This window comes from Leuciscus leuciscus (assembly GCF_965113295.1).
Source record: "Leuciscus leuciscus genome assembly, chromosome: 6".
Lineage (NCBI taxonomy): Eukaryota > Metazoa > Chordata > Actinopteri > Cypriniformes > Leuciscidae > Leuciscus > Leuciscus leuciscus.
In genome coordinates, this window is record NC_138730.1 from 47,963,295 (window position 1) to 47,975,683 (window position 12,389).

Below are 12,389 nucleotides of genomic sequence, written 5' to 3' on the forward strand. Positions count from 1 at the left end.
GCTCTCTCACTGTACTACATCAGTACAGTAAATACAGCACTCTCTCACTGTACGACATCTATACAGTAAATACAGCTCTCTCTCACTGTACGACATCTATACAGTAAATACAGCTCTCTCTCTCACTGTACAACACCTGTACAGTAAATACAGCTCTCTCACTGTACGACATCAGTACAGTAAATACAGCTCTCTCTCTCACTGTACGACATCTGTACAGTAAATACAGCACTCTCTCACTGTACGACATCTATACAGTAAATTCAGCTCTCTCTCTCACTGTACGACATCTGTACAGTAAATACAGCTCTCTCTCACTGTACGACATCTATACAGTAAATACAGCTCTCTCTCTCACTGTACAACACCTGTACAGTAAATACAGCTCTCTCACTGTACGACATCAGTACAGTAAATACAGCTCTCTCTCTCACTGTGCGACATCAGTACAGTAAATACAGCTCTCTCTCTCACTGTACGACATCTATACAGTAAATACAGCACTCTCTCACTGTGTACGACATCAGTACAGTAAATACAGCACTCTCACTGTACGACATCAGTACAGTAAATACAGCTCTCTCTCTCTCACTGTACGACATCTGTACAGTAAATACAGCACTCTCTCACTGTACGACATCAGTACAGTAAATACAGCACTCTCTCACTGTACGACATCAGTACAGTAAATACAGCACTCTCTCACTGTACGACATCTATACAGTAAATACAGCACTCTCTCACTGTGCGACATCAGTACAGTAAATACAGCACTCTCTCACTGTACTACATCTGTACAGTAAATACAGCACTCTCTCACTGTACTACATCTATACAGTAAATACAGCACTCTCTCACTGTACTACATCTGTACAGTAAATACAGCTCTCTCTCACTGTACGACATCTATACAGTAAATACAGCACTCTCTCACTGTACGACATCTATACAGTAAATACAGCTCTCTCTCACTGTACGACATCTATACAGTAAATACAGCACTCTCTCACTGTACTACATCTATACAGTAAATACAGCACTCTCTCACTGTGCGACATCTATACAGTAAATACAGCTCTCTCTCACTGTACTACATCTATACAGTAAATACAGCTCTCTCTCACTGTACGACATCTATACAGTAAATACAGCTCTCTCTCACTGTACTACATCTATACAGTAAATACAGCTCTCTCTCACTGTACGACATCTATACAGTAAATACAGCACTCTCTCACTGTACTACATCTATACAGTAAATACAGCACTCTCTCACTGTGCGACATCAGTACAGTAAATACAGCACTCTCTCACTGTGTACGACATCAGTACAGTAAATACAGCACTCTCTCACTGTACGACATCTATACAGTAAATACAGCACTCTCTCACTGTGTACGACATCAGTACAGTAAATACAGCACTCTCTCACTGTACGACATCTATACAGTAAATACAGCACTCTCTCACTGTACGACATCAGTACAGTAAATACAGCTCTCTCTCACTGTACGACATCTGTACAGTAAATACAGCACTCTCTCACTGTACGACATCTATACAGTAAATACAGCACTCTCTCACTGTACGACATCTGTACAGTAAATACAGCACTCTCTCACTGTACGACATCTATACAGTAAATACAGCACTCTCTCACTGTGCGACATCAGTACAGTAAATACAGCACTCTCTCACTGTACGACATCAGTACAGTAAACACAGCTCTCTCTCTCTCACTGTACGACATCTGTACAGTAAATACAGCACTCTCTCACTGTACGACATCAGTACAGTAAATACAGCACTCTCTCACTGTACGACATCTATACAGTAAATACAGCTCTCTCTCACTGTACGACATCAGTACAGTAAATACAGCTCTCTCTCTCTCTCACTGTACGACATCTATACAGTAAATACAGCTCTCTCTCACTGTACGACATCTATACAGTAAATGTTTCTGAGTTTTCCTGTCTATCATTTTTCTCCGATATTTCACGCTCGATTCTTCAGGCGTCCGACACTCTTATCTCTAGAAAACAGCACATAGTTTTACAATGAATAATATTTGCATGAGTTTTACATTCACTATAGAAATAAAGGCTTTTTACTGGTATTGATGGTTTCATGAAGAACCTTGAACTTCTACGTTATTAAAATGATCTTCACTCTTAGAGAAACCGGTTCTGATCACTGAGAGGTTCTTCAATCGCGTGTGAAAAACACTGTTTATGTGTAAGAGTGTAGAGACCGAAACCGAGTGATCGGCCAATCAGATTACAGGACTGGAGATTATTGATTATCGCTGATATGAACTCACTCTTTCTGTTGTGTGAACTCCAGCAGAGATCTCAGAATGCTCAGCTGCTCCTCCAGCGCCGCGATCCTCAGACTGATGTAACCCGATGACAGCAGAAGCAGCAGAGCTCTACACACACACACACACACACACACACACACACACACACACACACACACACACACACGGTTATCAGATGTTTATCAGCTCTTAACACACACACACACACACACACACACACACACAACAACCCCCGATGCTGAAATATGCCGTCGGCTCAGGTTATGATTATCAAACCTCAAATACACTTTAAAACATTTAATAAACTGGAAATTTGAACCTTCAGAAATAATAATGTTTTCATAATTTAGAGCATATTTCTGTGAGCTGAGCTTCAGCTGGTTATGGAAACACGCACGTTTGGGGTCAGTAAAAACAAAAATGGAAAATATCACTTTTATTGATCAAGGACACATTAAAATGATCAAAAGTGACAGTAAAGACATTTATAATGTTACAAAAGATGTCAAATAAATGCTGTTCTTTTGAACTTTCGATTCATCAAAGAATCCTGAAAAATAAAATGTATCAGTTTCTGCAAAAATAGGAACTGTTTTCAACACGGTTCATTTAGTTCATGAAGCTAACTAATCAAGTTCATTAGTCGGCACAGATCCGGCACACATCCGGCTCAGATCCGGCACACATCTGGCACACATCCGGCTCAGATCCGGCACACATACGGCACACATCCGGCACACATCCGGCTCAGATCCGGCACACATCCGGCTCAGATCCGGCACACATCTGGCACACATCCGGCTCAGATCAGGCACACATCTGGCACACATCCGGCTCACATACGGCACACATCCGGCTCAGATCCGGCACACATCCGGCTCAGATCCGGCACACATCTGGCACACATCCGGCTCAGATCCGGCACACATACAAGGCAAGGCAAGGCAAGGCAAGTTTATTTATATAGCACATTTCATACACAATGGTAATTCAAAGTGCTTTACATAGAAGAAATTAAAATAATAAAAAGAAATAAGAATAATTAAAACAGTTTAGAAAAATAAAATAAAAGACAGTACAGTACAAACAGTCGGACGAACAGCGGCACAGTGCTCATTCAGTAAATGCATAGCTAAACAGAAGTGTTTTGAGTCTGGATTTGAATGTGACCACTGTAGGAGCACATCTGATCTCTTCTGGAAGCTGGTTCCAGCTGCGGCTGGCATAATAGCTACAAGCAGACTCACCATGCTTAGAGTGAACCCTTGGTATTTCTAGCTGATATGATCCTAATGATCTGAGTGATCTGTTGGGTTTATATTCAGTGAGCATATCTGCAATGTATTGAGGTCCTAGGCCATTGAATGATTTATATACCAGTAATAAAACTTTGAAATCAATCCTAAATCTAACTGGGAGCCAGTGTAAAGACCTGAGGACTGGTGTGATATGTTCATATTTTCTGGTTCTGCTCAGAATCCTAGCGGCAGCGTTCTGTATGAGCTGCAACTGTCTTATGGTCTTTTTGGGAAGGCCAGTGAGGAGTCCATTACAATAATCCACCCTGCTGGTGATGAAAGCATGCACAAGTTTCTCTAAGTCTTGTCTGGAAACAAAGCATCTAATTCTTGCAATATTTTTCAGATGATAGTATGCTGATTTAGTTATTGCTTTGACATGACTACTGAAACTAAGGTCTGACTCTAGTGTCACACCAAGATTCCTGACTTGATGTTTAGTTGTTTGACCCCTAGAGTGAAGGTATGCGTTCACCTTGAGAACTTCATCTTTGTTTCCAAACACAATAACTTCAGTTTTGTCTTTGTTTAATTGAAGAAAGTTTTGGCACATCCAACTGTTGACTTCGTCAATGCATCGGCACAGGGAGTCAATGGGGCTGTAATCATTGGGCGATAGGGCTAAGTACAGCTGTGTGTCGTCTGCATAGCTGTGGTAGATCTGTGTGTCGTCTGCATAGCTGTGGTAAGCAATTTGGTTCTTTCTCATTATTTGGCTCATTGGGAGCATATACAGGTTGAACAGGAGTGGCGCAAGAATTGAGCCTTGAGGGACTCCGCATGTCATGGATGTCCACTCAGACTTATGGTCTCCTATACTCACATAATAACCTCTCCCATCTAAGTATGACCTGAACCATTTTAGGACTATCCCAGAAAGCCCCACCCAGTTTTCCAGCCTGTCAAGAAGTATGTTATGATCGACAGTGTCAAATGCAGCACTGAGGTCGAGTAGTACCAGCACTGATAATTTGCCTGAATCAGTATTTAAGCGAATATCGTTTATTATCTTTATGAGCGCTGTCTCTGTGCTGTGGTGCGGTCGGAAACCAGATTGAAAATTGTCAAAGTATCCATTCGAGCTTAAGAATTTGTTCAGCTGATTGAAGACAACTTTTTCAATGATCTTGCCTATGAAAGGAAGATTTGAGATCGGTCTATAGTTGCTTAATATGGTCTTATCCAGATTGCTCTTTTTCAGGAGGGGCTTGACAACTGCAGTTTTCAGGGAGTTTGGAAAACTCCCAGAGAGAAGTGAGGCATTTACCACTTCTAGAAGATCTGCTTCTAAACTGTTTAACACACTTTTGAAAAAAGATGTGGGAAGTGTGTCAAGGGCGCATGTTGATGTTTTAAGGTGTTGTACGGTTTCTTCCAAAATTTTGCCATCAATTTCTTACGGCACACATCTGGCACACATCCGGCTCAGATCCGGCACACATCTGGCACACATCCGGCTCAGATCCGGCACACATCTGGCACACATACGGCACACATCCGGCTCAGATCCAGCACACATACGGCACTCATCCGGCACACATGGATTCCACACGTACCGGATCTGGGCCGGATCCGGGCCGACACTCAGTGCGTTCTGGCCTTTGATCGCTTCATTTCATTCTGTTTCTGTGTTTCTGATTCTGAATCTCGCACTGAATGATGGGTAATAATATGGGCGCTTGATGCACTCTAAAAAATCTTTTGTTGGGTTATTTTGTCAGTATTAGGGTAGTTTAGTGTTCCCCAGCTCCTGGGTCAGACGTAACCCAGACGTAACTCTTCATGAGAGAGCAGTGCAGCTTGTCAAGATGGGGCGTCTTCGGTAAAATACAGGTTTGTGTACATTTTATTTGATCTATAAATGCGTTATTGTGCTGTGTGTGTTTTAACTCTATGCACAGCAGCACACAGGGGCGTGATGTCACTCACATAAACGAGTGTCGCGTCGATCTTTCCCCGTGATGACAACGCCTGATGCCTTGCACACATTTTATTTTATTTTATTAAAAAAAGATACAGAATATAAATACTTATAATGTTAAATATGTGCTCATAACTGTGCACTGATAGTTTATGGACAGTTTATGGTCAGTTTATATACTATACTGTCAAATATGATTAAAAATAAAGGAATTATCATGCAAGCGAGTGGTTGTATCGAGTATTTAAAACGTTTTTTAGTTAATCCACAGACATAAAAAAAGAAAGAAGAAGCTAGTACTATAGTAAAAATGAATCAACTATGCTGGGTTAAATCAACAACCCAATTTGCTGGGTAAAATGAAGCCAACGTGTGTTCTGTCCTATACTGGGCTGTACTCACAGGATCAGATAGAAGAGGAGGAGCTTGTTGAGTCTCTGCGTGTCATTGGACGACCGGACCTTCTCTGTTGCCATGGAAACCCAGGAGAGCGCTGGTTAGAGAACACATCATCACTGGCAGCAGACATGCATGATTGACAGGTGTGTCGGTGTGTGTGTGTGTGTGTGTGTGTGTGTGTGTGTGTGTGTGTGTGTGAAGGTTCACCTGTGGTGTGTTGCTCTGGTGTGTATCGGCTCGAGTCGTGTGTCGTCGAGCTGCTTTGAACGGATGCTGTGAACACAGGAAGTTTGCAGTCTTGATTCTTCATAGAATAATCAACTGATTAACTTAACATAAATTGCTTTTATACATCAGTAAAGGAGTTCAGCTTTATGTATGCTGACGTGCCGCTCGTGAACACGTGATACAGAAACACACACGACTTCAGTCAGACTCACTTTGAGAGTCGGTGAGAGTCGGTTCGTTCAGAGGAATCGTTTGATTCACAGGATTCTCCTCTAGACTCGAATGGCTGGAGATCTATCAGAGGATACGACACAAACTACTGTTTATTGCATTTTTTTAAATGTCATGTGTGTTATCATGATGGTGTTTAGTGTGTGTGTGTGTGTGTGTGTGTGTGTGAATGACACTGTGCAGCTTTTATATATTAGTATTAACTTTCTTGTGGATAATCCTCTTGTGATGAGCTTTGATTGATCATGTGACTCTCATCTCCGCTGTGATTGGTGGTTGTCGGTGTATTAAAATAGTACTAAACAGATATTAGTACTTCAATAGGTCAGTAAATTCACATTATATCAGATAATGAAATCACTTTTTTACTGTAAATGTAAGTTAAGTCTGTAAAACCTAAAACGTTGCTACCGTATTTTTTATAGTAAATTTCTGGCAACCACAGCTGGGTTTTTTTACCGTAAATTTAACAGATTTTTTTTACAGTGTTATTAAACGTGTAAATGGTAATGGACATGAGCAGAAAGGAGTCGTTCAGATGATTCCTTCTAAAGCATCGGTTAACTCTTACTCTGTCGAAGTCCATGTCAGGAGTGTGTTCAGTGGAGGATCTGCTGATGATCTCCTGAGGGCAAACACAGCGAGTGAACATCAGAGTGAACATACGACCCTAAAGCTCATAACCAGCAGCAGAAGCTCAAACCTGCGGACAGAGCGACTGCAGCAGCTGGAAGCACGACTCCCGGTTCCTCAGAGAGCCGAACAGGAACTGAAACACAAGCGGGAACATCAGAGCGTGAGACGGTGTGTGAAGCATCAGAGCATCAGAGCGTGAGACGGTGTGTGATGCATCAGAGCATCAGAGCGTGAGACGGTGTGTGAAGCATCAGAGCGTGAGACGGTGTGTGAAGCATCAGAGCATCAGAGCATGAGACGGTGTGTGAAGCATCAGAGCGTGAGACGGTGTGTGAAGCATCAGAGCGTGAGACGGTGTGTGAAGCATCAGAGCATCAGAGCATGAGACGGTGTGTGAAGCATCAGAGCGTGAGACGGTGTGTGAAGCATCAGAGCATCAGAGCGTGAGACGGTGTGTGACGCATCAGAGCATCAGAGCGTGAGACGGTGTGTGAAGCATCAGAGCATCAGAGCGTGAGACGGTGTGTGAAGCATCAGAGCATCAGAGCGTGAGACGGTGTGTGAAGCATCAGAGCGTGAGACGGTGTGTGAAGCATCAGAGCATCAGAGCGTGAGACGGTGTGTGAAGCATCAGAGCGTGAGACGGTGTGTGAAGCATCAGAGCGTGAGACGGTGTGTGAAGCATCAGAGCATCAGAGGATGAGACGGTGTGTGAAGCATCAGAGCATCAGAGCGTGAGACGGTGTGTGAAGCATCAGAGCATCAGAGCGTGAGACGGTGTGTGAAGCATCAGAGCGTGAGACGGTGTGTGAAGCATCAGAGCGTGAGACGGTGTGTGAAGCATCAGAGCGTGAGACGGTGTGTGAAGCATCAGAGCGTGAGACGGTGTGTGAAGCATCAGAGCATCAGAGCGTGAGACGGTGTGTGAAGCATCAGAGCATCAGAGCGTGAGACGGTGTGTGAAGCATCAGAGCATCAGAGCATGAGACGGTGTGTGAAGCATCAGAGCGTGAGACGGTGTGTGAAGCATCAGAGCGTGAGACGGTGTGTGAAGCATCAGAGCGTGAGACGGTGTGTGAAGCATCAGAGCATCAGAGCGTGAGACGGTGTGTGAAGCATCAGAGCATCAGAGCATGAGACGGTGTGTGAAGCATCAGAGCGTGAGACGGTGTGTGAAGCATCAGAGTATCAGAGCATGAGACGGTGTGTGAAGCATCAGAGCGTGAGACGGTGTGTGAAGCATCAGAGCATCAGAGCGTGAGACGGTGTGTGAAGCATCAGAGCATCAGAGCGTGAGACGGTGTGTGAAGCATCAGACCATCAGAGCGTGAGACGGTGTGTGAAGCATCAGAGCATCAGAGCGTGAGACGGTGTGTGAAGCATCAGAGCGTGAGACGGTGTGTGAAGCATCAGAGCATCAGAGCGTGAGACGGTGTGTGAAGCATCAGAGCATCAGAGCGTGAGACGGTGTGTGAAGCATCAGAGCGTGAGACGGTGTGTGAAGCATCAGAGCGTGAGACGTGTGTGAAGCATCAGAGCGTGAGACGGTGTGTGAAGCATCAGAGGATGAGACGGTGTGTGAAGCATCAGAGCATCAGAGCGTGAGACGGTGTGTGAAGCATCAGAGCATCAGAGCATGAGACGGTGTGTGAAGCATCAGAGCGTGAGACGGTGTGTGAAGCATCAGAGCATCAGAGCGTGAGACGGTGTGTGAAGCATCAGAGCGTGAGACGGTGTGTGAAGCATCAGAGCATCAGAGCGTGAGACGGTGTGTGAAGCATCAGAGCGTGAGACGGTGTGTGAAGCATCAGAGCATCAGAGCATGAGACGGTGTGTGAAGCATCAGAGCGTGAGACGGTCTGAGACGGTGTGTGAAGCATCAGAGCGTGAGACGGTGTGTGAAGCATCAGAGCGTGAGACGGTGTGTGAAGCATCAGAGCGTGAGACGGTGTGTGAAGCATCAGAGCATCAGAGCGTGAGACGGTGTGTGAAGCATCAGAGCATCAGAGCATGAGACGGTGTGTGAAGCATCAGAGCGTGAGACGGTGTGTGAAGCATCAGAGCATCAGAGCATGAGACGGTGTGTGAAGCATCAGAGCATCAGAGCGTGAGACGGTGTGTGAAGCATCAGAGCGTGAGACGGTGTGTGAAGCATCAGAGCATCAGAGCGTGAGACGGTGTGTGAGGCATCAGAGCGTGAGACGGTGTGTGAAGCATCAGAGCGTGAGACGGTGTGTGAAGCATCAGAGCGTGAGACGGTGTGTGAAGCATCAGAGCATCAGAGCGTGAGACGGTGTGTGACGCATCAGAGCATCAGAGCGTGAGACGGTGTGTGAAGCATCAGAGCGTGAGACGGTGTGTGAAGCATCAGAGCATCAGAGCATGAGACGGTGTGTGAAGCATCAGAGCGTGAGACGGTGTGTGAAGCATCAGAGCATCAGAGCGTGAGACGGTGTGTGAAGCATCAGAGCGTGAGACGGTGTGTGAAGCATCAGAGCGTGAGACGGTGTGTGAAGCATCAGAGCATCAGAGCGTGAGACGGTGTGTGAAGCATCAGAGCGTGAGACGGTGTGTGAAGCATCAGAGCGTGAGACGGTGTGTGAAGCATCAGAGCGTGAGACGGTGTGTGAAGCATCAGAGCATCAGAGCGTGAGACGGTGTGTGAAGCATCAGAGCATCAGAGCGTGAGACGGTGTGTGAAGCATCAGAGCATCAGAGCGTGAGACGGTGTGTGAAGCATCAGAGCATCAGAGCGTGAGACGGTGTGTGAAGCATCAGAGCATCAGAGCGTGAGACGGTGTGTGAAGCATCAGAGCATCAGAGCGTGAGACGGTGTGTGAAGCATCAGAGCGTGAGACGGTGTGTGAAGCATCAGAGCATCAGAGCGTGAGACGTGACGCGCTGGCATCAGTGTTTGAGCTTGTACTTCATGAAAGCGTTGGTTGAATGCAGGCCTCGACTGATCTCTTTTTTAAGAAGAAGTGAAATCACTTCATAAAACGTAAAAAAAAAGTTATAAATGTACTGTACTGTAATTAACATTTTTAATTTTGTACAAAATATACACTATCAGTCTAAAGTTTTGAATCGGTAAGATTAGTATGTGTGTGAAAGAGTCTCTTCTGCTCTCCAAGGCTGTGTTTATTTTATTAAAAATACAACACAAAAGTAATATTGGGAAATATTATTACAATTTAAATAATAATGTGAATATGTAGTAGTGTAAGACATTTATAATGTGACAAAAGATTCTATTTTAAATAAATGCTGTTGTTTTGAAATTTCTATTCATCAAAGAATCCAGGAAACTGTTTTCAACACTGATAATAATCATAAATGTTTCTTGATCATCAAATCCTCATATTAGAGTGATTTGTGAAGGATCATGTGACACTGAAGACTGGAGTAATGATGCTGAACATTCAGCTTTGATCACAGGAATAAATTACACTTTATTATATATTCACATAGTAAACAGTTGTTGTAAATTAAATAGTTGTAAAAGCCTTAGCGCTGTATAAGTGAAGGATCTGCACCTTGTGTCCGTCGTCGGTGATGACAGCGACCGCATTGGGAACGATCTTAGCGGTGTGTTTCTTCTTTATACTCAGAACACTGGAGATGTGGATCATAACCTACAGAAACACACACACATTCATCATCCCAACACACACTGAACGTTCTCTCAACGCCCAACACACACTGAACGTTCTCTCAACGCCCAACACACACTGAGCGTTCTCTCAACGCCCAACACACACTGAGCGTTCTCTCAACGCCCAACACACACTGAACGTTCTCTCAACGCCCAACACACACTGAGCGTTCTCTCAACGCCCAACACACACTGAACGTTCTCTCAACGCCCAACACACACTGAGCGTTCTCTCAACGCCCAACACACACTGAACGTTCTCTCAACGCCCAACACACACTGAACGTTCTCTCAACGCCCAACACACACTGAACGTTCTCTCAACGCCCAACACACACTGAACGTTCTCTCAACACCCAACACACACTGAACGTTCTCTCAACGTCATGAACCAACGTTCAATTCAATTCAATTCAATAACACAATGTGCACGTGATATTGTAAGCTTCTAGCGAAACTTAAAGGTGCAGTGTGTGATATTTAGGAGGATCTGTTGACAGAAATGCAATATCATATTCATAACTATGTTTTCAGTGGTGTATAAAGACCTTGCATAATGAAGCGTTATGTGTTTATTAGCTTAGAATGAGGCATTTCTCTCTACACACACCGCGGGTCCGCTTACATCCACATGTGTCTACGGTGGCCCTGAGCGGACAAACGCGTTTCGTCACTATGTTGTTCTTCATGTAAAGAAGCTTCAGCTAAAGTCAGCGAATAAAACACTGACACAATGATGAACAAGTCACAATAATATTCACAATAACATCGTTTTACTGAATAATCAAGTAAACCTAATTTCTTAATTTGTCTTTGTAAAGAAACCTCATTGTTTAACTGGCTCCCCTCTGCTTTGACAGTTTCATCGCTGTGGCGTGAGATCGCTCTGGCTCAGCTCTAGAGAAGCACATGATCTTCTCTTCCGCCTTAATAACACCAGTTACAGCGTGAGATAAACATGAATGAGCTTCTGAAAGTGTGTTAAAAGATAGAGTACAACTTATCGAAGTCTGTATCATGTGACATGGAGTCGCCCAATCAGTGTTTCAACCGTGGAAAGACGTCAGTAAAACAGCTTGTAAACAATGTCATGTAACGTCACATTTACCTCAGAAAAACCATATCCAGTGACCATAAACTCGTCAGTCAGCGAGAAATATTAACTCTAGAGGAGCATTCTGCTAAATATATGCACCATATTACATATTCATTATCATTTTTTATATTCTTCAATTTTTAATGCATGTTTGAATAAATCTGGCAGGTTTTTATGACAGCCACCATTTACATGTTTATATTTCATTTAACTTTATTATTATAAAAATAAATAAAAGTGTAATTTAAGTGTTTGTATACAAATCTGTAAATTTTTACCTTCAATATTATAGTAGGGTAATGAAGCCTATAGGCTACCACTGTCCCATAGTTACAGCATTAGTGAAGAGATTCGTTTTCCTTGAGAAAATTTGCCATGTATTGTCCCAGATATCCAAAATAATCAATATTGAATCGAATCGAAATCGAATTGCAAGCTTGTGAATCGAAATCGAATCGAATTGTGAAATTTGTGTCAATACCCAGCCCTATTTATCGTACAATTTATACGCAAAAAAGAGTTTTTACGTGCATATGATACACACTTTAATGCGTGTAATATGAACTCCACACCACTCACCCTACACACGGGGTTACAGTGCA

The 12,389-nt window shown here is 43.7% G+C and overlaps 1 protein-coding gene across 4 annotated transcripts in view; it reads right to left on the reverse strand.

The window, feature by feature from the left end:
- Positions 1-1,853: 1,853 nt before the first annotated feature.
- The window catches only part of LOC309500667 (GRAM domain-containing protein 2B), a 14,493-nt gene continuing 3,957 nt past the window's right edge, over positions 1,854-12,389 (reverse strand). Inside the window, exons 6-12 of one of the 4 annotated variants that reach the window (XM_082172346.1) lie at positions 10,573-10,671; positions 7,104-7,169; positions 6,972-7,025; positions 6,382-6,463; positions 6,149-6,214; positions 5,945-6,008; positions 1,913-2,431 (exon numbers count right to left, since the gene is read on the reverse strand). In XM_082172346.1, coding sequence (XP_082028472.1) covers positions 2,320-2,431; positions 5,945-6,008; positions 6,149-6,214; positions 6,382-6,463; positions 6,972-7,025; positions 7,104-7,169; positions 10,573-10,671 — 543 coding nt within the window. In that variant the 3' untranslated portion in view covers positions 1,913-2,319. Of the gene's footprint in view, positions 2,432-5,944; positions 6,036-6,148; positions 6,215-6,381; positions 6,464-6,971; positions 7,026-7,103; positions 7,170-10,572; positions 10,672-12,389 lie in introns of all 4 variants that reach the window. The other 3 variants (XM_082172345.1, XM_082172348.1, XM_082172347.1) reach the window with 3 other exon arrangements.